Source organism: Bidens hawaiensis, unplaced genomic scaffold (assembly GCF_021521415.1).
Source record: "Bidens hawaiensis isolate Kalapana, Puna unplaced genomic scaffold, B.hawaiensis_p1.1 tig00048197_1, whole genome shotgun sequence".
NCBI lineage: Eukaryota > Viridiplantae > Streptophyta > Magnoliopsida > Asterales > Asteraceae > Bidens > Bidens hawaiensis.
This window is the reverse complement of record NW_027498626.1, coordinates 1-25,661: the sequence shown is the minus strand read 5'-3', so window position 1 is coordinate 25,661 and position 25,661 is coordinate 1. Positions and strand designations below refer to the sequence as shown.

The window sequence follows — 25,661 nt, the reverse complement described above, 5'->3', positions numbered from 1 at the left end:
GGTAAGTTACGCACATACGTATGCATGTAAAGATAGGTTAAGTACGGTATGTCTATCTTCGGTATATACGTGCACTTGCTATGATATGCAACATGACAAGAGTATGTTTAAAGTACGGATGGCCCAGTCAAGGGTAAGTATCAATGACCTAGTCACGAGCAAGTGTCGATGGCCCAGTCACGAGTAAGTATAGGTGGCCCAGTCACAGTCAAGCATAGACGACCCGATCACAGGCAAGAATAAATGGTCCAGTCATGGTTTGGTATTGAAACGAGTAAAGAATGAATGATTAATGCTAGGCTATATATGAATGTTTGTAAGTTGCAATTATATTATGAGTTGTGTGTTATGTAAAAGAGTAATGAAGAATAACCTAATGATTACGTAAACTATAACTCACTCAACTTGTAGTTGACTTTTAGTATACGTGCTGGTAAAATAGATGAACGTGGTGAGCTTGAAGTGCGTACGTGGCTATCCATAATAAAGACTGACACCCAAGGGAAGCATTTTAATGCTTAAAGTTTTAATTTCCGTCACAGTAAATGTGATTAATTTTGACTTTAGCCCGTGTTAATGTGTAAATCCAACTACCGTAAAGTACTTGAGTTTGAAGTCTTACAAATATAGTTATGAATAAACCATTGTTATGTGTCTTTTTTTATTTATTTTTGATATAAAAGTCATCATCAATTAAAAAGTATCAAATGCAATATAATATATTGATATGCATATATAACTATGAATTCATCTATTTTCACACACATACTAAAGTCAAATTTGGGGTATTTTCTTAATTTCAAAAAAGCAACAGGATCAAAATCATTTATACTGCCTCAAACATCTTACTGCATTATATATATATATATATATATATATATAAACGTATGTTTCTCCATCAAGAATAAAGGTATATATTAAAAAATGAAATAAATAAAATTTTACTTTAATAATGAGAACTAAGAAACATAAGTTGTAAAAGTAGTAGTATTAACTACTAATATACAAATTTACATATAAAATAATACCAATTAATGTGTTTATCCAATATAAAATATTAAAATATTCTTTTCAATAATCTTATTACTTTATTTATCCACAGTGGAACAATACGTACAGGCTTATGTAATATTTATATAATTGTATATTTTGTTCATTTTTCATGCAACGGGCCTTCGGGCTAGCCATTGGGCCAAAACCATGTACCATGGACCTTGACTATAAATAACATTAGTCATGTCAAAGTCCATAGGCTTTTAGGAATAAAATATGATTTTACATTTTTCATATGTGTTTTCTCTCTCGTTAATCTTCTCTCTACACTATCCGAGATCCAAGTGTTATAGTTGCATTCCACACTTCTATAGCACGCATTGATCTGAGTGTCTTGTTTAGATCTATTGATTTTGGGACTTACAAATAGCATATTCAAAGAAACTTATTATCTAATTTTAAGGTGTTACAACCTTGTAGTTTGCATACATGATGTTTCCTTGTTTTGCTTGGTGTGTTTGCGTACTCAATTCTGATCATCTGGAAAAACATGTTGCTTGATATAAGACTATAAGTTGGTCAACATTGTAGATAGGATCGTATTTAAAGTTGTCTTATTTTGGATTTACGCTCTATTAGAGAATTTGTGCCTTGGTTAATTCTTTTTCAGAAAACTAGTAATTTTAAAGGGTATTTGAATAAAAATTTTCTATAAATAATCGTGTTTCAGAATGACAAAATTTCATTTATAGGGACAGATCCAAGTGTTGGATACCGGGGGTGTATTTTTTTTTAGTTAGTGTTAATCAATATTAGATTCATGTTTCATTAGTAAGATACAAAGAGTGATCTCGATTTATTACACACTTATAGAATAACCTTGTCAAAAAAAAGTTCTTGATATATCACACTTCTTTTCATGTAAATCTAATTAGATAAATGAACTTATAAAAACATCTTATCTTATTATGAACTTAACAGGACTCTCTCCCTCAAATCAAACAAAGAATGGAATCTGTTATGCCTTGTGACCGCATTCCATTTTTTTAAAATCTTATTACATAAAGAAGATTTTATGCCTTAGTGACCACATTCCACATTCCATTATGAACTCAACGGAACTTTCTCCCTCAACTTTTATTTCTTTAAAAGGGTAAAAATATATTTCTTTTCGAAGACCATATCAGGAGAGAGAGAGAGAGGCGGGGAAGATGTTGCAAGAAGAAAGATGATGAAAAACCGTCTCCAGGGGCGGACCCACATAGTGTGGATCGAGGTCCCGGGACACCAATGTTTTTTAAAAATTTATTAGAAGCGGTATATTAAATTTTTTGAGGACCCCATAAGATTTAATACTTGGAACCCATACTATTAATGTTGATGTGGTCTGGTGGAAAGTCCCTTGTTTTATCTTTGAAAGGTCATGGGTTCAAGTCTTACAAGGCTCAGTTTTTGGTTTTTTGTGTTAATTTTTAGTGTTAATCCATCATTTGATTGCTAATGTTGCAATGATAACTTTGGAAACATTCAAACACCTCTAAAATACATATCATTGTTTTCAACTTTATGCATGGTTTTCTTTAGAAACATTCAAACACTTTAAAATATCAGTTTTATTTTTCACTAATTTAAGTTAATGGTTTTCAACACATGCTTATGAAAGGGTGGATCTAGGTTCTATCTCAAAAATGTTTAAGAAAGGGAAAACAAAGTGTTTATGTGTCAACCCGACCCATTTTGACCCGTTCAGGTAGTGATGATTGAAAAGAAAGTTTTATTATGATATTGTTTTTTATTATGTTCTTCGCCTCGACCCGACCTGAACAACGACCGACTGGAAAAATTTGAACACCGAAAATATGGGACCCCATTGGCAAAAAATCCTGGGTCCGCCACTGACCGTCTCCACGTGTTAGGAAGGGTATGGGAGAGAGGAAAGAGTGGCTGCTTGTGAAGCTTCTGGCTTGTGACCCCTAGGAGTTCCAAGCCATGTGTTATTTTAATCATGCCATTTTAGTATTTTGAACTCAAATAAACAAAGTAGCCGATAGAGCATTGGAAATGATGCTTGTCACTCTTCTTGGATGCTTAAAGAAGAGAGGCCTATGATGGAGAGAGGCAAATGTGCTAGAAAGGTCGGTCGTCGGCATAGACGTTCCATGGAGGAGTGATGTCCATTTTGTGAGAGAGAGGTAGTAAGAGAAAGATAGAAGTCCTTGAGTTTTGTTGCCATTTGCGGGAAGTTTTTTGAGTAGTTTTCGAAAAGAGGGGAGAAGGTCCGTGAGCACTCGGTTGCATATGCTTGTAAAAAATTCAGCATCCGCATCAAATCAAACACAAGTAAAGAAAGATACCCTTGGGATTAGTAGCCGGTTTTTCAAATTTTTGTCAAGTAAACTTAATTTGGAAATTGACAAATCTTTTGCCATGTAAGGTGTTTTCATAAAGAAAAACAAAATAGATAACTAAATCCTTTTAAGTGATCGCGAATTTACAAAAGTAAATACAAATCCACGAGTTAGGTAGGAACGTACAATTCTATAAATATATTGTGATCGTTTTTGTTTCTACTTTCTAGCTAGTTTCATATGTGCGTTGTAAAACTATGTAGATATAAAACATGACTTAGGAAGTGAAGACCAAGGCTCAAACCCTGACATAGGAGTAGATTTTTTTTGGAGTAGTTTAAGCCTAGAAGTAGGGATAGATGGGTGGGTGTGGCCATTCAAAAAAAAATCAAAAGAAAAAACTATCTAGATTTCCATTAATTTAATATGCTTTTTGATTAATTTTTTTATTCGACATGCTTAAGATATAAAATACGACTTAAAACTGACTTGTTTATTTAAAATAAACGTGCCAAAATGATCATGGCAATCAAAGGTTCAGAGGCTACACATTGCAATTATGGAATGTAGCCATAAAGTAGTGATGTGGGAGATTTTATAATCAAGAACTTACTACTTAACCGATTTCAGATTAGATATGCAGCAAATAATCTCTCTCTAATGTACACTTCACCCACAATGGAGAATATCATCATGAAGTCGCCTCAAACCGTGACTCAATTAGTACATACAACGGCTTCCCATGCAATCGTAGCCGTTCACGACCCTACAAAATCCAAATTATCAAAACAAGAGTTGGTTTTGCACCATCAAATTATTAAATATTTTGGGAAGCGTATTACCTTTAAGTCGGGGACTTCAACCACACATGCACATTCGACGACCACAGCACCAGCGCGTTCTGGGAAACAAATCAGTTTTTTTCATCATCAGATTTAATAAGTTGATCTCATAAATATGAAAATGGGAAGTTATTATGTTAAGGGTACCAAGCAAGTTCATTGCAGCACAAAGGGTGCCACCAGTAGCCACCAAATCATCAACCACAAGTGCGCGCTCTCCAGGTTCAACTGCTCCTACATGCATTTCAAGGCAGTCTGTCCCGTATTCCAATACATATTTTTCGGATATTACTTCACCTGTAGCTTTAAATGGTTAATGTGATATATGCATGCATGCATACATTTGAAAGAAAATATGGTGAGCACCAGGTAACTTTTTTGGTTTCCTTAATGGAACAAACTTTGCTCCGATGGCTAGTGCGATTGCAGGACCGAACATAAAACCCCTAGCCTCGATACCTGCAAGTACATAACCGTTGTGACATCACCGCATGTTGAGAAAATAATGTGTATTTCCAGTTCATTTCAGTAAAACATATATTAACTTTTAATTTTTTAATTAGCTGCATTCTAACTGTTCGTATGTTTTAAGAGTAGTTGGGTCATGGACGGTGTGGACTTGATGCGGGTCGTTGGCTGCTATTATATAAAAAGAAAGACGAAGGAGCTGCCTGGATGCAATGTAGACATCTCGGTTCACACATTCACACATCTTTAAAAAATGAACAAGTCGTCACCTTTTTTGTCAATATTAGGGCCGGTCAAGATCAGGTAGTCGGAGACTCTCTTGCTTTCTTTTTCTTCAAAATCGTCTTCATTGTTTCATCATCATTGTTTCACTGATGAAACTTTATATTATTTTCTGTATTTTGTTATTCATTGTATCTATGAACTAAATCATGTATTAGTTCATATTTTCTTGTTAAGATTTTTTGGCCTACTGTTTGATTGATTCTATTTGGGTGGTTTGTGCATGTCATTCATCTTTTTCTTGGTAATAAACATTTTGATCTGGGAAAAGATGTTTAAATTATCGTATTTGTGGGACACCGTACCTAAAAATGATAGTTTACAACATTTGTATTTAGTCTTAATGTTCAAAACAAACACTAGGATACAACATAAAAAACAAGTGATTTGTACAATGTTAAGAAACATAATAAAAAGAGCCTATTTGTTCAACAATAATTGGTTATTAGAAAGTGACAGATGAATACAATGATTAACCATAAAGAAAGTGTGAGCAACTCATCCAAACAGAAAGTAATTAACTAATATATGCATCGTGGGACTAATCCATTTGGTAAAGACATTTACTTTTTAGAGGCGAGGTCATATATTCAAACTTGGGCGATGGTGTAATTTAGATTTATTGGTGCAATAGCATAGGAGTTATATATATATATATATATTTTTTGACACGCTCATTTATTATTAAAATCAAAACGATTACAATAAAGTGGCAGGCAAACGGGCAACAAGCTGCGCCGCAACCCCCTTTTGAATAGCAAAACCAATTCTACTAAAAACAAAGCGTTGGATCGTAGGAGACGACAAAGTACCATGAACGACACGCTGAACCCTGTTTAGAAAATTCACGGCCTCCGGGGCCAGAAACCCAAATGTATCAAAAACAAAATGGAGAAACACATGTTGATTTTCTAAACAGGCTTTCTCGTATTTGACAACTTTGCCCGATTCAGCTTTCAAAGCAGCCTGACCCACAACAAATCTGCGGTCCCTGAGCCCGACAACAGGAGACACTCCTGTAAGGTCCACACAAGCGTGTTTCCCCCCTGCCCACCCAAACGCAAGATGTATATATATATATATGTGTATATATATATATGTATGTATGTACTGACGTTTTTGTTACAGAATTAGTTTTAAACATAGAATTATAAAATAATTCATGCTGGATATTTAACCATCTATCTTGTTCTCTTTTGAACTTTTCTTACGTCTCATAAACATTACATACATACAAGCAAATATCTTATATGATTGTGACAACCTTTTTAATCAAAATTGGCTATGTATTAAAGGGATAATATCCAACTATCTATCTTCCCTAATAAAAGATTACTAATTATGACACTTGTCAGTCTCATAGTCATCCTCATTTTTTTTCAACCAATTTTAATATATGGTCCTTATCTTTTAAGTCTTTTCAATACATGAATTTGAGATTTTTATTAAATGTAAATCATAACCGATTCATTTATTAACATTAATGGTGAAATAAGAAAATAAGAAAATATAAAAGTTGAAGCTACCGGTCTGTTAGAATAAAATTTTAAAGTCATAGGTAATTGCAAATAAAGAAAATAAAAGTGCATCATTATCGAAGAATTTGGATTTGTATGGTAAACTAAACATTGTTTTTAAACTAGGATTCGAGTAGCAGTGCATAATTTTTTATATAAGATTGAATACAAATTTGGATTTAATAATTTTCTCATATGCATTTGAACTCAAGAAAATATGTATTTTCTTAATTTTCTCTAAACATTTTGTATAAATATTGCAAACATGGAGAATATATATATATATATATATATATATATATATATATATATATATCTATCTTGGTGTTTAGCATTAAATCATTAAAGTTAAATATTATAACTATAATCCATGTATATAACGATTTACTATATGAACTATCCATCATTTTGTAAGTATACATATGGGTTAATTCTTTATTTATATGACTTTTTTGTGTAGTATAAAATGTTTTAGCAATAAGAAGATCAATATTTAGTTTTTAATATTTTTTTTCAAAACCCAGACCAAAATGCTTCATAAACACATATTTTATGACTTGATTTATATTTCTTTTATACATTTAAATATAGTTAATTTAATATGTCTTACAAGACAAATTGCTTAATTAAAAGCATTCAAAATTTTAAAGCAAAAAATTTGCTTCAATCCCATTCCAATATTTTCGTTTTCCAAAATTATTTAGGATATTGAAACCTAAAATATCATTTTCATTAGTTATTTACATAATTTCAATATTATGTTAACTAATTAATTTTATTTTTATACAAATACAAAGAATTGGGTTTACGTTAGTGTTACATGTTCGTTAGTACATAATTAAAGTGTTTATTATGGTTTGTATTAAAAATAATAAAGCTATATATAGAATTTAAAAAAAAATTACATTCATAGCATTTATTATTAAAATATGATATAAAAATTCATTAAGATTCACACTTATTATAATGTAACTTAATAGAAATATTTATTATTTTTATTTTTTATTATTTCTAACTTAATCATACTCCTCGTTACATTTCAAGGAATATTCTATTTTCATATTAATTAAAAAAAATAGTTAATCCAGTTAAAAATCATTTATAATGCTTCCATAAAATCCGAAATCTTTGCTTCTTTATCTATAAGTTGTTATATATATATATATATATATATATACATTGATTAATTAAATATTCTAACAACTTCCCATACTATTAACTAATAACACAGGGATTAGTATTCAAATTTAAGCATTTCTAATCTAATACTTTCAACTGCTGTAAACAACAATAACTACCGTCACTTTATGTAACTTAAAATCTTCTAATATTCTGCTAACTCACTATTATTTGAACATAGCTTTAAGGTTATTATGTTTTTGTCATTTTCCTTGCAATTACATTTCATATGAAATGAAACAAATCATTTTGTTATTGTTTTTCGGTTTTATATGGTGCTTGATTATATAATTGTTAATTATAAGATATAAACTCAATAAAAAATTGTTATACACAAAATATTAATGCCAACAAATTTATCATAAATTCTAAAGATTCTAAGGATGATTATATCAACAACGTTCAGGTAATCTGATTTTTGAGATAATCATATTTTTTTTGATAAACATGAGCAGAGGATCTCAAATGACATCATATTAATTGATTAAAATATGTGATATTTTATGTGCATGAATATATTTTTTTTGTTAGTTTCATTTATCTAGGGTAGATATGTACTTGAAGAACCTTATTTTTCACACAGAAGAGTTATAAGCAGACCTATATGTTACCTTATCAAGAGTTATAAGAAGACATAAACTAAATATTTTGATTTTTGATAAACAATGTATACCGACCAATACAATCACAAATGTAGTGTACAAGGAATGTTTTACTTATTTATAACATATTTGTGTAACCTTAATTATGTAATTTCTATAATTTTAATGTAAATTGTAATTGTATTAACAATATATAATCATTTTTTTGGCTTTATTTCAATTAATGGTTGAAGTTTTTATCAATTACCCGTGTGATACACGGGCCTCAAACTATATATATATATATATATATGGAGAGGGAGTCTCAAATTCGAACTAAGAAAATTGTTGGGGACCGCAAAGCTCGCAAAATACACTTTTACGTGGTGCTTTGAATGTCATACACAATACACTTACGCAACCAACAAATTTTCTCTTTCACACTGTCTTGATTATCTAATGCATAACTGAGGAAAACATTATGTGGTTTTTGCAGTTATCAACATATTATTTTAGAACCAATATTTTGTTGAAATATGCGACAACCGTATAACACATTTGTACATAATGCTTCAATTATTATACATAGTTGAAAATAGCTACAGAACCGCCGCACTTTCTCTCTCCACCTATTTTGATTATCTTTTGTGTATTATCAATAAGTGAAATGTAATTCTTGGTGATTTCAAGATGTTTTGTTTTTAAAATGAAGTTAATAAACTATGGATATGGATATATATGTACATGTACAATGCAATGGAAGTAAACCGAACACAATTAAAAAGGTTATTGAGAAATCCATCATTACTTGTAGGGGTCCTACCCAATAACAACAACCGCCATTATCTCACCCTAAATTTGGATCTTGAAAGAGATCGAGCACATGCTTTAGTAAGCAAAGGCCACTTTTAGCTCATACTCATTCATACCAAGTAATAGCTGACCCCTCCATCCCACTATCCATCAACCACTACTACTTAATATTAAATTCTCCAAAAACAAAAACAACATTTCATATTCAACTCAACACACTCTCCTAAAACAAAACATTTGATCCATATGAACGAAAAAACCACCTAAGCTCCACATTGTCGGATAAGATTTCACTAAGATATTCATGTCCCATAAAATATAATGTCTTGAATTTTCTACTCAACCACTATTTATAAAAATTGAAATATTTGACTTCTTAGTTCTTAAAAGTCAATAGCATCACTCATTTACAAGGATGATAGTGGGATAATAGTCAATAAAAAAGGTTGAAACTTTAAACAAACATTTGAGAAATATTGCAATTTTCCTTGTGACATTATATGTATAATTAGTGCACAAAATTATTTAATTCCTTTAATATATTAAACACCTCTACAGAAAATTAGTATGACTTTTGTAAAACTCAAAAGTCAAAATTGGACCCTATCTTTCAATAAGTATTTAGCTAAACTGTGATCAATTATGATAAACCTAAAATAATTTAATATAACTTACCAGCAACTACTGAAATGTCTTTCTGTTTATAACGTTCAACGAACAAATCAATGGTGTCCTTAAAGGCCTTTGGATCAAGTAACAATGTAGTGATGTCTAGAAACAGTATACCTGTTATTCATCAATGCAAGAGAGATTATGTGTATGAAGTTGTCATTGGATAACATGATGATTTGAGTTTACCTGGTTTCGGGAAGTCCGGGACGACTCGTAAGGTGGACTTGATGGCGTTTATTCGGTCAGTAAAACCGTCGTTTTCGCTGGCGGACATCTTTTAGATAGTGATACTGTGTGCTGTGTGTGGTGTTTTAGTGTGTGTGTGGGTGAAGTAGCAGTTGAGGGAAATTTAATGGCGGAGTTATCATGGAGGGGAAATTGGGAGGGAAAATGGTGTATTTATAGGAGGGGCTATTGGTAATTTTATTTTATGAGGGTAAGTGTTGTTACCTGAGTAAAGATAGAGGGTTCTAGTGAAATTATCATTGAAAGATAAAAATGACAGAAACGATCCTTGTACTTTCAAAAGATGGTTATATTGATTTTGTAATTGTTTATAGGTTGTATTGTACGTAAGAGAATGTCACATACTTACATGATAACACAACCTTTCTGAAGGAATTAAATCTTATATGTTAACGCAATCTTTGTAGATGATATAACTATATATGTATAATAAATTATTATTCGTACAGCATAATTGATATTATAAACGATTTACAAGGCTTGGATATTTTTCTGCTGTGATGTTTTAAACCAATGGTGCAGGCTTTAGGTTAAACAAAGCCAATTTAACTCATAATAAGTTATTTTGATATTCACAGATGACTTTGAGGGGGAAGGCCGACCGTCCTCGGTCTAACCGCATTGGGAGGCCCGTTTTTTTTATAATATATATATTGAAAAAATATGTATTCTTAATTAATGTTTAAACCCAATTACTCAATTTATTTAAGCCAATTTCCATATAAAAAAACCCAAATCATAACAAATAAGTTCATTTAAACATTTAATTGTTTAAGCCCAATAATTTTTTTAACTAAAGGCTCAAATTTTTTCTTGCATTCCGCCCAAAAGTTTTTAAGATTCTTAGGGACGACCCTATTGATGACATTTGTATTACTATTGACCTTTTCCACGTGCTAGCAAGTTAATTTAGGTTACAAAAAGAAAATTTGTGCTAGAACGAATCATTTGATGTTAAGACACGTATAAGACTATTGATACACTTTTGGGACTGGCCATGAGTTACTAGGTTAATTTGTACAGGTTATACAAAGCCACAGTAGGTCATAATAAATCCTTGTGGAGTTGTGGTGTTAATGACATATGTATGATTCATGATAGGCCTTGTTTTAGTAGGTGCATTTAGGTTACATAAACCCATATGGTGTCATAAGTCATAAATAGTTATTTTGGTGTTATATACATGTGCATGATTATTAGTACGGTTTTGAGCTAATGAGCATTGTCATGTGTTAGTGAGTTAGTATACAAGGTCACATTAAGTCATTACAAATCTTTTTGGTTGAGTGAATAGGATCAGAGAATGCTAGAATTCATGCGAATAGCGAATGCTTAGATGTCAGTAGAGGTGTGTTTTTAATGGTGATGGTTAGCATTATTGAAGCCTAATACGGATGTGTGACTAGCAACGTGTTTTTCTTTGGGTTGAGGTTTAGACAGTGCAGGATATAGTCGTTTGTCTTCCGCATTTGTACGAATTTTGTGTCGTATTTAGTATTATGACTCACAATACTAGAATCTTCTTGTAGTTTTTTATATGTTATTTATGAAGTTGACATGTCCTTGTGTTTGAATGCTATAAATATCCCATACTTAAGAATGAACTCCACTTGTAGTTTGTTTTTGACTAGGCCTGAGGATCCGAACTATTAACGATCATTTGAAGATCATATGAACATGTCTTCACTAGCCCAAACTTTAGAGAAACATTTGTCTAAGCTTATCTTAGGAGTGATGCGTCATAAGTTAGCTAGGAATGAACATGACTGCTTTAAAATACAATTATCAATTATAACATTATGCAAAAACAAAAGTAATTGTATTTTCTCTTGTTTTATACCAACACCAGACCATTTTCCTTCTAGAAAATCTTTACCAATCTGCCTTTGAGATTCGTAAGTGCTAAAAGGCATTGACAAAATGCTAGATTCTTCTTTTTATATGTGATGTTGACAATTGTTTTTGTCATATCAAGCAAATTTGATGCATGTATATTATAATTTCATAAACCAAGATTAATAAGTACAAACTTTGTAACTATATATTGTTTAGAAATGCAATTAAAAATACAAGCATGGATTTTAAATCCATAGAATATTATTTACTTTAAAACCCTAGTTTTTAAGTTCATATTTAGTTGTTTGATGTTGAGATTTGTACAGTAACTACTTATAATTCGTTTTCATGCTTTGTTGGGAACGAATTTAAAATTTTAAAATCTATCAACTTTTGTTTCTATTTTAAAAAGCACAATCTCCATTTTCTTATTTTATAACCAATTAGGTTTTGGGATGACAACATGCCCATCTCTATCTTCATTATCATTTGTTGCTTTCATATCTCAATAAAAAATATTCTGTGGGCTTGCTCACACATACCCTTTTGTCATGTTTTCATCAATATTGACGAAATAAATATCTTTTAATTAAATTAAATGATAGTGAACGCCACAAACGATTCAACCCTAACTTCTTGCTCTTTAATTCAAGTGTTGTGTATATTAGGTTAGAACCCATATGATACACGGGTGATAAAAAAAAGATAACAAAAATTTATGATTAAGTCTACCTTCAAATCCTAATATCAATATCATAAACAAATTTAAAATTCAAAAAATTAAATCGTGGATCTAATCAAAATTTTAAAATGAATTAGCAATGAATTAATTTTGCTTTATTATATTATGGAGAAATTCTAGAAGTTAAATGTAATGTTATTTAATTTTGAGTTATTTTATTAACAATAAATTATGAGAAAGTATGCTATTAATGTAAATAATTATTTAATTCAATTTTAAATTAATTTATTACCATGAAATTATAAGAATGCGCGCTTTTTATAGAAATTATTATTGTTTTAATATAGATATAGATTTATTATCTTTGTCCATAGACTAATTTTGAGTTAAGAGATTGCGTTTCCTAAACCTAATATGTATATATTTATAGGAATTTATACATGGAACACCCGTATTTTGAAAATCTCTATAAAAGACTTGTGTGTGTAGTTTGGTCATAGTCATTTCTATGCTATTATATATACATGAAGTTGTAGTTCTATATTTACAATGTGCCAAACTTTACTCATTTTCAATCTTAACAAAACTCATTGTAGTAGTTAAGTGGCGTGCCCAACAATCAAACGATTAAGTGTTGAATAGGTTGTGGTGTATTTATCCTAAAACTCTAGAGTATACCCGAAAACTGATGGATACGGGTGGGGTATGGGATTAGAATTTAAAATTTTTCACAGGTATGAGCTGGGTATGAGATTCGATGATACCTGGCCTAATTACCCGAAATATATATACATGATTTTTTTTATTTTAATTTTTATATACCCTTAATTCTTGTCTATTAGTGCTTCATTTAGTATGTTTGTATATAAAAATATCTGCTTTATTTCTTATGTGATATGTAGTTATTTATATCCTTTATATTTTGTATGTTGTGAAGTGTATGTGTGTGTATATATTATATTAATATATTTATTTAATAGAACGCTTATATGCATATTTTAATTTGTAATAGTTGTTATATAAAGGAAAATTGAAGATAAATTATCCTAATTTTTGTATATTGGCCGATAATAATCCCAAACTTTAAAAATCATTACCAGCGGTCCCAACTTTCAATTATTTCTGTCTCAATGGTCCCCCGTTAAAAAACACTTAACGCCGTTACTTTTTTTTCTCGAGTTCAAACCAATGTTTTAGGGCTTTTGATCGAAAAAACGATACGAGTCGACCGATGTAAAACTTATCTCGAAACGACTGGTGATCTAAGCGACGGAACAATGTTTCAATTTGGGTGTTTGAATTTCCAATTAACAAAAATCAAGCCAGTTGAAATCATCATTTCGAGATAAGTTTTACATCAGCCAAATTGTATCGTTCTTTTAGTCAAAAACCCTAAAACATCGGTTTGAAACTCGGGAAAAAACATAACGAAGTGATGTGTTTTTTAACTGGAGACTATTGAGACAAAAATAGTTGAAAGTTGTGACCGCTAGTAGTGATTTTTAAAATTAGGATTATTATCGGCCAATATACAAAATTTGGGATTATTTATTTCCAATTTGCCTTATATAAATAAAAGGTATAAAAGAATTATAACGTTAAAAATTTGCACTTGAATATCACAACAAATATTTTTTTAACAAACTAACGGGTATACTCAATACCTGCTGGTATGCCTGATACCTGATGTGTATAACAGGTAATGGGTAAGGTATGAGACACAATATTACAAATAGGTATGGGCTAGGAATTGTCAATACCTGACCCGAACCTGGCCCATTGTCATTCTTATATACTTTTGCATGGTATGGGTGTAACACCTCAAATTTGTAAAGATGCGAGATCATTAAATAAAAGTGGGAATTTTATAGTTCGAGCTCAAAAAGTTCATTTTAGAAATGAAATGAGTTATTATATCATTAATCAAAGTAGACTATGCATATAAACCCTCCATAGAAAATATTTGGTCATTTCCATCATCTTCTCCATCCTAGAGACAGAAACCGTAGAAAGTTCAAGAATAATCATCATCTTGAAATTTGACATTGAATCAAGCTAAGAATCATTAGGAGCTCATTTCGGGATAATCTCGTTCCAAGACCAAGGTAAGAAACACCTTCAAACTTTCATATTTGAGACCTGGAAGTTATAGGGTTTTAAGTTTCTAAGAAAGTTAGGTTGTCATCTAAATTGGATGTATTGCATGAATTTATGGATATAAATCAGAGATCTAGTATTTTGGATGTTAAAAAAACAATTTGGATGTTAAAAGTGGGACTTTTAGCGAATAAACGGACTGTTTAGAAGCCTGTGTTCATCCATCGACACTGGATCTTCAAACAGCGACGCTACGCCCTCATGCAATGACATTAAGGAATAAATATGCAAAATTACAGTGTCCCTAATGGAAGTTGGTGCGATACTAAGAGCGACATTAACTAATGTTACTGTTAGACTTGCAGCAACACTGATTAATCTAGCTAATGTCACTGTCAGGATAATTGCGACTAGGGGTTTTCATCAGGTCAACCCGATTAGGTTTTGGGTTGATCGGGTCGGATTAGTTGGGTTTTCCTTAAAAATATCTAACACGCAACCCGATCCTATTAAGGTTCGGGTTAGTCGGGTTCGGGTTATTCGGGTTTCGGGTTAGTCGGGTCGGGTTAATCGGATTAACCATGCTACTTTATAATTTTAAGTTGTTTTTATGTGTTTGTAACTTGTAGGTAGCAAAATTTCTCATTCCACTCCATTTTCAATTTCTTTTACAAGTAATTATCTTATAACTACATATATAGACCTGTAAACGAACCGAACGGACACGAACAAATGGATGTTCGTGTTCATCTATTTAATTTTTAACGAACACGAACACTTAATCGAACAAATATTCGTGTTCATGTTCGTTAGTTAAAAAGTAAACATGTTCGTGTTCGTTTATGTTCCTTCATTTAAAATCTAAGCGAACAATTTATGAACATAATTAAACAAAGATAAACGAACACGAGGGAACATATATAAAACATAAATGAACACGAACATAAATGAACATACATTAACAAACACAAACACACATAAACGAACATAGATGGCCGTATCTAAATAAACACAAAAAAAATATAAAACATATTATGGGTATATAATTTCTAAAGGCAAATAATATTTAATAATTTTCTATTAATATGTAAATGAACATGAATGAACGTAAACAAACTTAAATGAACGATCATAAACGAACGTTCACGAACATAGATGCACAAGTAAAACATGTGTTCATGTTCGTTCGTTTAATTAAATAAACACAACACAAATGAACTTTCACCGAACGATTCATAAGCAAGCAGATAATTAACTCCTCTATAAAGCTTACACTATTGTCTTTATAGTGCTTATTTCACCTTTTCATCACTGTATTTAAAGTTAAGTATCACCAATAATCGGGTTATTCGGGTTAACCCGAAACCCGACTTTTTTTTTTCTTCCAAAAATGAACTCGAAATCCGACCCTATTAACAATTCGGGTTAACCCGAATAACCCGATTAATACTTTTTGACCCTATTTAACCCGACCTGAATTAGCTTGTTCGGGTTCAGGTCGGGTCAGGTTAATCGGGTTCGGGTATTTTGGACACCCCTAATTGCGGCATGACCCAATGTCACAGTCAGTATAATAGAGACATTAACTAATGCCCCTATTAGAGAGATGCGGCATTAAGACTTAACCGGTAGCTAGGTGACGGTTCTCACGACAGCGCCAACAACATTGTTTAAGGCACTTGCATATGCAAGATAGGGTTTGGTTAGTTCAGTTCAATTAAGGTTAACGGTTGTTTCAAAGAGCGTTGTATGAGCAAATTAGCATCTTGGAAAGGTTAAGAGATATATCAAGAGATTGTATAGAGCTCTAAAAGATAATAACATAACTTCGTGTCAATGTACTCCTAATTGTTCTTTTCGAGCCATATTGCTAATAGCAATGATATCTACAAACACAACATCAATAAATATAAAATTATCAAAATACCATAATAGGTCAATAATCCCAAGCATTTGGAATTGAGATATTTATTGCTATAGTCAGCATAACCCAAAAAATATTGCAACCTAAGTGTTTCTTACAATCTCGGATCTTTATATGTGTGTTTTCAAACTTCAACGTGTTTAGTAACAAGGAACAATTAAACTAGTTCTTTAATTATTGAGCGCCCAACGTAAAGTCACTCACAATTTCTACAACACTATTCCCATGTGTATGCTCGGCTAAGTGATGCCGTCTTTCCCGCACATTTTCATGTTCCCTAACAGATGAGAGTAATGTTCACCGTGGGGGAAGCTACGACATCGCATTCCCTTTCCATCCTTCCCCTAATCCATACCCACCACCCGAAGCATATATACTACATATCAAAATTCTTGATAGTTTGTAGAACACTCATTTTGATGGATATTCTATAAAGGATTACTTAACCCATTAACGCAAAAGTATTAATCCAATGGTGTGAAACTATTGATTCGCTTATGAACAAAATATTGAGTCAGTGATGTACAATTATTAAAATAATGATGCACTATGCATTGACTTAATTAGGGCTGTAAACGAACCGAACGAACACGAACAAGGCCTTGTTCATGTTCGTTCGTTAAGAAAATAATGTGTTCACGAACGGTTTACGAACACTTACCGAACAAGATTTTATGTTCGTGTTCGTTCATTAACGAAATTGATGTGTTCACGAACGGTTCACGAACACAAACGAACACAAATAAAATCGACATAGCCTATAGATTGAGACCAATGTATTCATCAATGTGAATAGTGAAAGAATGTAAACGAATCGAATGAACACGAATAAAGGCATGCTCGTGTTCGTTCATTTAACTTTAAAAGAACACGAACACTTAATCAAACAAATATTTATGTTCATGTTCATTTATATAAAAAGGGACATTTGTGTTCGTTTGTTTAAAATCTAAACGAACATAACTGAACAAAGATAAACGAACATAAATGAACAAGTATAAATGAACACAAACAAACATAAATGAACTTAAATGAAAACATTTAAATGAACGCAAATTAACAAATATAAAAAACTTTAATTAGATTACTTATCTAGATAATATTTAATTATGTTCTATTAATACATAAACAAACATAAATAAACAAACATAAACGAACGTTCATGAACATAAATGAACGAACGGAACATGTGTTAATGTTCGTTCGTTTAATTAAACGAACACAAATTTTTTGTTCATGTTCGTTCGTTTATTAAATAAACGAACAAAAACGAACTTCCCGTCGAACGGTTCATGAATAGTTCCCGAACGTTCGGTTCGTTTACAGGCCTAGACTTAATACTATGTTGATGTACAACCAATATCTCATTGATGCACAGTTAATGTCTCATTGATGTACCTCCAAAACCAATTGATATGCAACTAAAAACCAACTGATACTATTCAACAGTGTCATATTCATATGGTACTAACAAGAGAGTTGATGGCAATTTTGTATTTCAAACTTCAAATTGGCATATACTGGTCCTCATTGTTAGATCCAACAATCAACATGAGAATTGTAATCACGAAACTTGGGTTAACTGCACAAAGATATGTGAGATGTTGTAGATTTTTATGTCCCGTGTACTCAACTGATAATCACGTCTAAGAATATGTAGAAGCTTTTCAAGATGTTTACATATCATTCTTCTAAAACCAACTAATGCAACTTACCTGCTTTATTTTATCTATTATTGATCTGAAAACTTGATTATTCAAAACACAACCACTAAATCATCATTAATCCATTCATGCATCCCCCTTGGTCACTACACACTTCCCCCAAGTGTTGTTTCAAATGATTTCTTCATTAGAAACACTTTTAAGTACGCTAGTAATGATTAAATTGCTTGAGATTGTCCCAATTTTTATATCCATGAGTAACCTTTCACTCTCGTTTGTAATGAAAAAAAATGAAATGGACCCTACTGATATAAATTTGGTATAGTGAAAATACATAAAGATGGATCAATATTTTTATTATCTTTTGTTGGACCCACATGCCCCTAGACTTACTGCACCTTGAAAAAGTAAAAATAATCCCCGCTTTCCAAATATACGAAGGGTCAAGTAGATCACCAAATAAATTTTCTTATAGCTCTTAAGCAAATCATGAGAGAAAGGGATTGCTAAGACTTTGTGGTAGCGGGTGGTCAGGTGGTTGTGGCGGCGAGAGTGGTGGCAGCCAAGTTGTGGTGGTGGTGGCGACGATGGTGGTGCGGCCAGGAGGCGACGACGAAGGTGATGGTGGTGGTTAGGTTGTGGTGGTGGTTGTCAGATAGTGTTGTCTAGAGAGCCAGCCGTAAGGTGAATGAGGGATGAAAAAAAAAGAGGGGGGGGGGGGGGGTGGAAGGAATGATTTTGATGGAATGAGATTCCTTGTGTAATGGTTGATTCCATTCCATTAACCAACCAAATACCCATTTTTCTTATTCCATCACATTGATTCACTCCATTCATCATTCCATTCATGCATGCCAAACGCTACCCAAGTGCCAACTAAAACAAAGGAAAATGTTGATTACCAAAATATGCCGCTTTTTAATACACATAGCTAGCGTTTGACATGCAAGAATGAGAGACAGAATGGAATGAACTATTCTGTGGGAATGAAAAAAAAGGTGTTTGGTTGGTCAATCGAATGGAATAACCCATTACCATGTCCATTCCATTCCTCCTAAAGCACCTCAAATTCATTTCAGCCATCTTTCACAATATATCACCTCCAACACCCTCCCACCACCATAACCACCCATTGCATTCTCACCACAACCACCACCCACCCACCGCCTGCCACCCGCCACCACCGCTATCACCACCCACTGTTGCTGCCATGACCACCCACCCACCATCATCATCAATCCGCCAGCACCACCACCCACTGCTGTCGCGATGATCAACTATCCACCATTATCATCAAACCACCAACACCACCGCCACCGCCAACCATTCACCATGACCAACCATCACTCCCGACCATCAGCACCAGTGGCGGGGCCACATAGGAGACACCGGGTTCGGCCAAACCTGGTCTTTTTTAGTTTTATTTGTAACCTATAGTGTCGAATTAACGAACAAACTCATTCTTTTTCGGTGAGCAAACCCGATATCGTTAAAAAAACATTGGAACTCATTGATTATGATAAATTAATTATTATTTTTTTGGTAATGAATCTTTTTAAACTATAAAAAAGCTTTAAACGAACTACGTAAACTACCAACAAACATTATAAATGGGTCACTAATAATCCATATATAGATTATAAAAAAGCCCAAAATTATTCATAGAATGAGTGAATAAACCCGGCCCAATTAACATTCTTAATTGAACATAATACCTAACTAAAAATTAAATAAAAAAACAAGAAGAACGACCATCGATTTCTGTTTCTATCGACTCCAGATGTCATCTACTCATCATTGACTCTTTACCAGTTCACCTCAAGGCTTCAACCATCGCCTCACCTTCATACTTCAACAAGACAACAGTGGCCGACCTACTCTTTCTTTGATTGCTTTAAGACTTCTCAATCGATTATTTGAATAATGTTTGTATTTTTTATATTGAAAATAAATTCTTTTTGAAAGTCATGATTGAAGATGTTATGAATCATTTTCAAAACATGCAAACGCGTTGGGAACAATAATAATATGTAATTATATTTTTTATTTAATACGACTATATATGCTATTGAATGTTGACAATGTGCTTTATAATGATAGTGATATTGTATCTTATGTATCTGACCGAATGACTAAACCGACCCATTCGGGCCCGAAAACTCGAAAGTCGAAGAAAATTTGAGTATCGAAAAATCCCGAACCCATATGAAAAAATTTTTGGCTCTGCCACTGATCACCACCACCACTGCCCGCCGCCTACCGCCACCGCCACCGCCACCCACAACCACCACCACCACCCGCCGCCCCCCAACACCGTTGTTACTACCACCAACCATCACTCCTAGTTCCTGCCCATTGCCACCGCCACTCACCACTGCCACCATTATTGCTCGCAGCACCCACCACCACCCCTCGCCGCCATTTTTATTTTATTCCTGCCTTTTCTAACCTATCAAAAAACACAAAGTAATAATTCATTTCATTCTCATAGGATAGCCAAACATCTAAATGGAATGATAATGATTCATTCTATTAACTCGTTTATTTCATTCCCTCGCTCATTCCATTCCTTCACTCATTCCATAACTCCATACCAAACAGACACTAACCCAACTAGTAGTTCACCAGCGCACACTATCTTGCGAATTATAAAAGAAAGTATGACATGCGCATAATTAAGGTAACCCGGTAGCCTGATGATTACGCAGTATTAAAACAATAAATCAAATTAAAAAAGAAAAAAACTTAGAAAGAAAATAAGTTATTTGAATGACTTTAATAGAGTATACGAAGTTTGTATTTAGAAAGGAATCTTTTATGATAAACAAATTAAGTTTTTAAATGGTTTTCACTTTATTTTATTAAAAATAACTAATTAGAAAACATAATGTTATTAATGGAGTAGGTTTGGATTATTTAAAATTAAAAAGGAAACACGCAAGATGCTTTTTGTACATATTTGCTTGATATGTCTCCATGAAATGACTTATGGTGTTGGTTAGTTACTTGAAGCCATGTTTAATTAGGGCATTGGTTATTCACACACTTTTGACTTATCCTCACATCTTTTAATGTAAGATTCCATATAATCGTATGGCTCCTATACGATCGTATGTAAGGTGTGTGGATAATCAAAAGGTGTACGAATAACATATCTCTTAATTAGGGCGACCATTTATTGATACTAAGTCTTTATGTCAGTTGATTTTAATGAAGAATCTAGTTAGTGACAATTGCCTGGAGATATCTAAGTCAAAACATCCAATCCTAACATTTGGAATTTTGGACTTCCTAAGTAGCTCATGGCCAATAAAAAACATTGGATAATGTGGGATTAAAAACATAAATTTTTTTTGAACAACCATTGGATAATGTGGCATTTTGCTATTTGGTCATCCCGTATATAGGGATCGACTAATTTCTTGCATATTCTTTTGTGCTATTATTGGATGCAAAGTTTTATATATGTGTAAAAGCAGACACGCCACCAAGATATCACGCATGCCATTTCTGTATGAGTTAAATTGTTTTAGCGGTATCATAGTTTAGCAAATAAGAAAAATGATTGTTTGATCACTTTTAGTTTTTTTTTGTATACATCTTAATTAACCTATTTGGCTGCCTTCACAAGATTAGATTTGGAATTGAAGTCACTTCATCTTTGATGCCATCACGAACCCGATGGACGGTTCACTATCACATGTGGTCATTATTGCTTTATGCTTAGATAGGGTGTGGTTACATTAGAATTTTTATTGTGAGGGTTCAATTTTCCCTTGTACAATAATGATGTAGTTGGCCTTCTTTAATTCACAAACACAAAAATGGTGATGGATTTTGGTGTTCTTTTTTGCCATCTACAATGTCAATCGGTTGGTCACGTTGATTGTCACTATGTTGATGTGGTTTCGTCATCGTCACTATGAACACTTGGTTAATCCTTCTATCGCCAATTGGTTTAAACACTTTATAAATTCGTAATGCATTCCTTTTTTAACTTTCTTATACAACCAATCTTCATTAGATACAAAAAAAAGAAAAAAACTAAAACTTGTGTGACGTTTCTTGTATTCGAAAACTTTTCCCAACTTGATCTTGCAAACATTTTTTACAATTTAATAATTCCCAAAAGTTTTGGTTACTTTTATATCTCAAATCAAGTTTTGGTTAAGTATGTAGTTGTTTGCTACACACTTTAGAATTAATTGTTATTTATCTACTCACATTTACATATGGGCTACTAGGGCAGTAGTAGAGTTCATAGCCCATATAGGTCCGCGTGGTTGTCATTTATTACTAGAGTCGTCTAGTTAACAAGCTTCAAATGCATTTCCATTGAACTTGTTAATACAATTATATAATTTCATACTTTAAATCATTTAGTGTTAATAAATGAAATCGTCAAGTATTAGACTTTGTGTGTATATATATATAGGGTTTGAATCAAATACAAATAAAATTAACGTGTTAAACGTGATAATCAAATAGAGTAATTATAAATACAAGTAGAGTAATTATGTAATTACACCATAGAGTAATTACGTAATTACTCTACTTAATTCTCATGTTTAGCACGTTAATTTTATTTGTATGTTATATATATATATATATACACATATATATATAAAGGTTTCACGGGAATGAGACAAGTATGGTATTAGGTAATACCTGACCCAGAAGCACACATACCCGTATAAAAAAAAGTTTCACGACAATGAAAAATATATTGTCTTAGTTTTTTAAGATGGTATAACTTTTGATATTAGTTACGTTCTTGCTTATATGTACATTACATTTTTTGATTGTTTCTAGATTCTTGCTAGTTCGACAGTTTTAATAAGGTTTTTCATTAAGAAAAAAAGTTGGGCCCCATCTTAAACTCTGGCATGCAATTAATGTTAATACATTAACATGTCAAACTCTCAAATAAAAAATCACAAAACAAAAAGGCCCCATTTTATGGCCATTAATGTTTGCTATATGCAACAAAAAGAATTAACCTAACCGGCCACATCTCAAAGGAACCTCAAATTCAAGAGACTAATAAACATAAGCAACATCGCAACCGGTGAATAGATCCGAAACACCACCACTGCCACCCCAGCTGCACGGGACTTCACCATGTGTATGCCACTCTTCACAACTTTTTCCCCAGTGTACTCATCGACTGCCACGTCAACGCCCACCTTCACCGTTCTTTTCCATTGTGCAATAGACTTAAACTTAACCCTGCCTACCAAATCCACCCTCATCACCACAACCCCTTCGTCACCACCATGCACCGTCATTCCACTTGTTACCACCGTGCCACGAACATGTTTTTCCTTGTGATGCTCCTGGTGAAACCCGTGTAAGGTATACACACATAAGGGGACTGGGACACTAGTGCTAGTAGTTTTGTTAGGGAAGTATGAGAAAGTGAGGTTCATTTGACGATAGTAAATCCCCACTGGATTCTTGTTGTAGAGCTTAAGATCAAAGTAGATGGTGGTGTTCGTGGTGGTTTTGTTGAGGGTAGGCGCGTAGAATTCTTCTAGGGTGATTGTGGGAATTTTCTGGTGTAAATTTTTTATGAATAATATAAGTAATACCGAAGATCCGGTGATATAGATCATGATCTTAAGGCTTTCAAGACATAAGTGGTGCCCCATTTTTTTCCCCTGATCAATAATGGTACTTGGAAGTTTAATATGAATTTATGGGGAAGTATTTGGGTTTGGAAACTAGAAAAGCAAAGTGCCATGTGAAAACTTGTTTTCTTATTTTTGGTAGATCTTCAAATCACATTCCAAAAGTATTCATAAAGTCTGAATGGTTTTTATTTAATAACTTAACTAGATATCTAACCTAGAATATACTTCTTGAACAAACTGGAAATGATGTCTTACAAGAGCATCCACGACAATAAAACTCTACAAACCGTTACATAAGCTCTATCTCATATTTCAATTTTTTCATAAAACCCCCTATTTCTTTTCACAACAACAAACCTCCACAAACTTCAGTAAAAATGATAACTATATATATAATGTGTATATAATTATATATATGTCTATGTATGTGTGTCTGGGAGAGAGAGAGAGAGAGGGGCCACCTAGCGCCGTCTACGGACTCATTTGCTTCTATGCACATTTCAGTTTCGGCAAACTTTCTCCACAACAATGAAAGTCCTCTACCTCAAGTTTGTCTCTTTGTCGCGTCACTCGGACCTGGGACTGCAATGTTTGTCGTTGGTACTCTTACTACATACATACGTAAGTATGCACGTAATATATTTCTTGTGTATTTCTATTAATGAAAACCCTATTTGCTTCAAAATAACTCCTCTTGAAGATGATTATAACTGCCAACATCTGAAACAATAATAATGTATTAAAATTTATATATAATAAATATTTAAAAAAAAATCAGAACGTTAAGTGATTCTTCAGCTCTACACATGGTTAATCTCAATAGTTTTTCTTTTGTTAATATTCTAAGCTTATTTATTAGGAATCTTTCTAAAGTCAACTCCTTCATGTAACCCAGATCTTGAAGGTTGTTTAGACATGTTAGTGGTTTTATACTCATGTTTTTGCTATAAATGGCATGGGTCTATAGAAAAACATTTGATCGATCTGCATCTACCCATAATGAGGTCACCAAAATTTCTTGTAAAAAGAGACGAAAGTGACGAGAGATTTAAAACACATGGCTTCATACCATAAAATTTGCGATCAAAATCCTCTATTCCTTTTAGGAGACACTTCAATAAATTTGGATAACATTCTTATCAAAATATCAAATTACCCTGAGATTAAGTTGTAGGGCCAATATTCTATATTGTTTTTAGGATTGTATATGTCGTTTTAGTTTGCTTTTAGTCGGTGTAGTATGTACTCGGTACGTTTAGTTTGTACGTTTATTTTGTAAGTTTTGGATAAATGGGGACCCTATAAAAGGGCCACTTAACCCATTTATCCAACGAACTCCAACCCCTTTTCACAACTCTTGGAAATAAAGAAGTTTCTTTCTCTCATCCACTTCTCTTCTTTTCTCTCTTTCAAGCAAATAAACCAAACAAACTAAGATCCGAGATCCGAGTGTGGTTGGTGATTTCTGCTAACCAACAACACGGATTGATCTGAGTCAAGTCTTGAGATCCATTTAGAGGACCTACAAGTGGTATCAGAGCTTTCGGCTCGACTTTTGGTGGTTTTCGGGTCAAACTTTTCGGGTTTTAATCTTAGTTTTTGTTGGATTTGAGGTTGATTTCGTGTTACTCATCTCTTTTGGAGTTCCTTACACCTTGGAATACACGAGAATCACTAAATCTAAGTTTTTAGTATTTTATGTTTTTGTGTCTGAGCTCAGATTCGGCTTAAAACTCAGATCTAGGTCGATTTATTGATTTTTATACTAAAGTCTTTTTGACTTTTTGGAAGTTTGGGTGTTATATTCTTAAAAAAAATTCGCATCGGGTACTGTAGCAGTCGCTTCCGAGGTACTGTAGCAATCGCGCGGGGGGGGGGGGGGGG

At 32.8% G+C, this 25,661-nt stretch overlaps 2 protein-coding genes across 2 annotated transcripts; both read right to left on the bottom strand.

The window, feature by feature from the left end:
• Positions 1–3,919: 3,919 nt before the first annotated feature.
• LOC143597380 (adenine phosphoribosyltransferase 4-like) lies at positions 3,920–10,078 on the bottom strand. Its single transcript, XM_077075894.1, has 6 exons — positions 9,882–10,078; positions 9,699–9,809; positions 4,550–4,642; positions 4,331–4,480; positions 4,184–4,242; positions 3,920–4,107 (listed from the first exon to the last, which is right to left on the bottom strand). Exons 1-6 carry the CDS (start codon positions 9,967–9,969, stop codon positions 4,033–4,035), a joined length of 576 nt encoding a protein of 191 aa, XP_076932009.1. The 5' UTR covers positions 9,970–10,078; the 3' UTR covers positions 3,920–4,032.
• A 13,081-nt stretch (positions 10,079–23,159) lies between these two features.
• Positions 23,160–23,795, bottom strand: LOC143597379 (protein NDR1-like). The gene has a single exon (XM_077075893.1). The coding sequence runs from the start codon at positions 23,793–23,795 to the stop codon at positions 23,160–23,162; it is 636 nt and encodes a 211-aa protein (XP_076932008.1).
• Between the last annotated feature and the right edge of the window lie 1,866 nt (positions 23,796–25,661).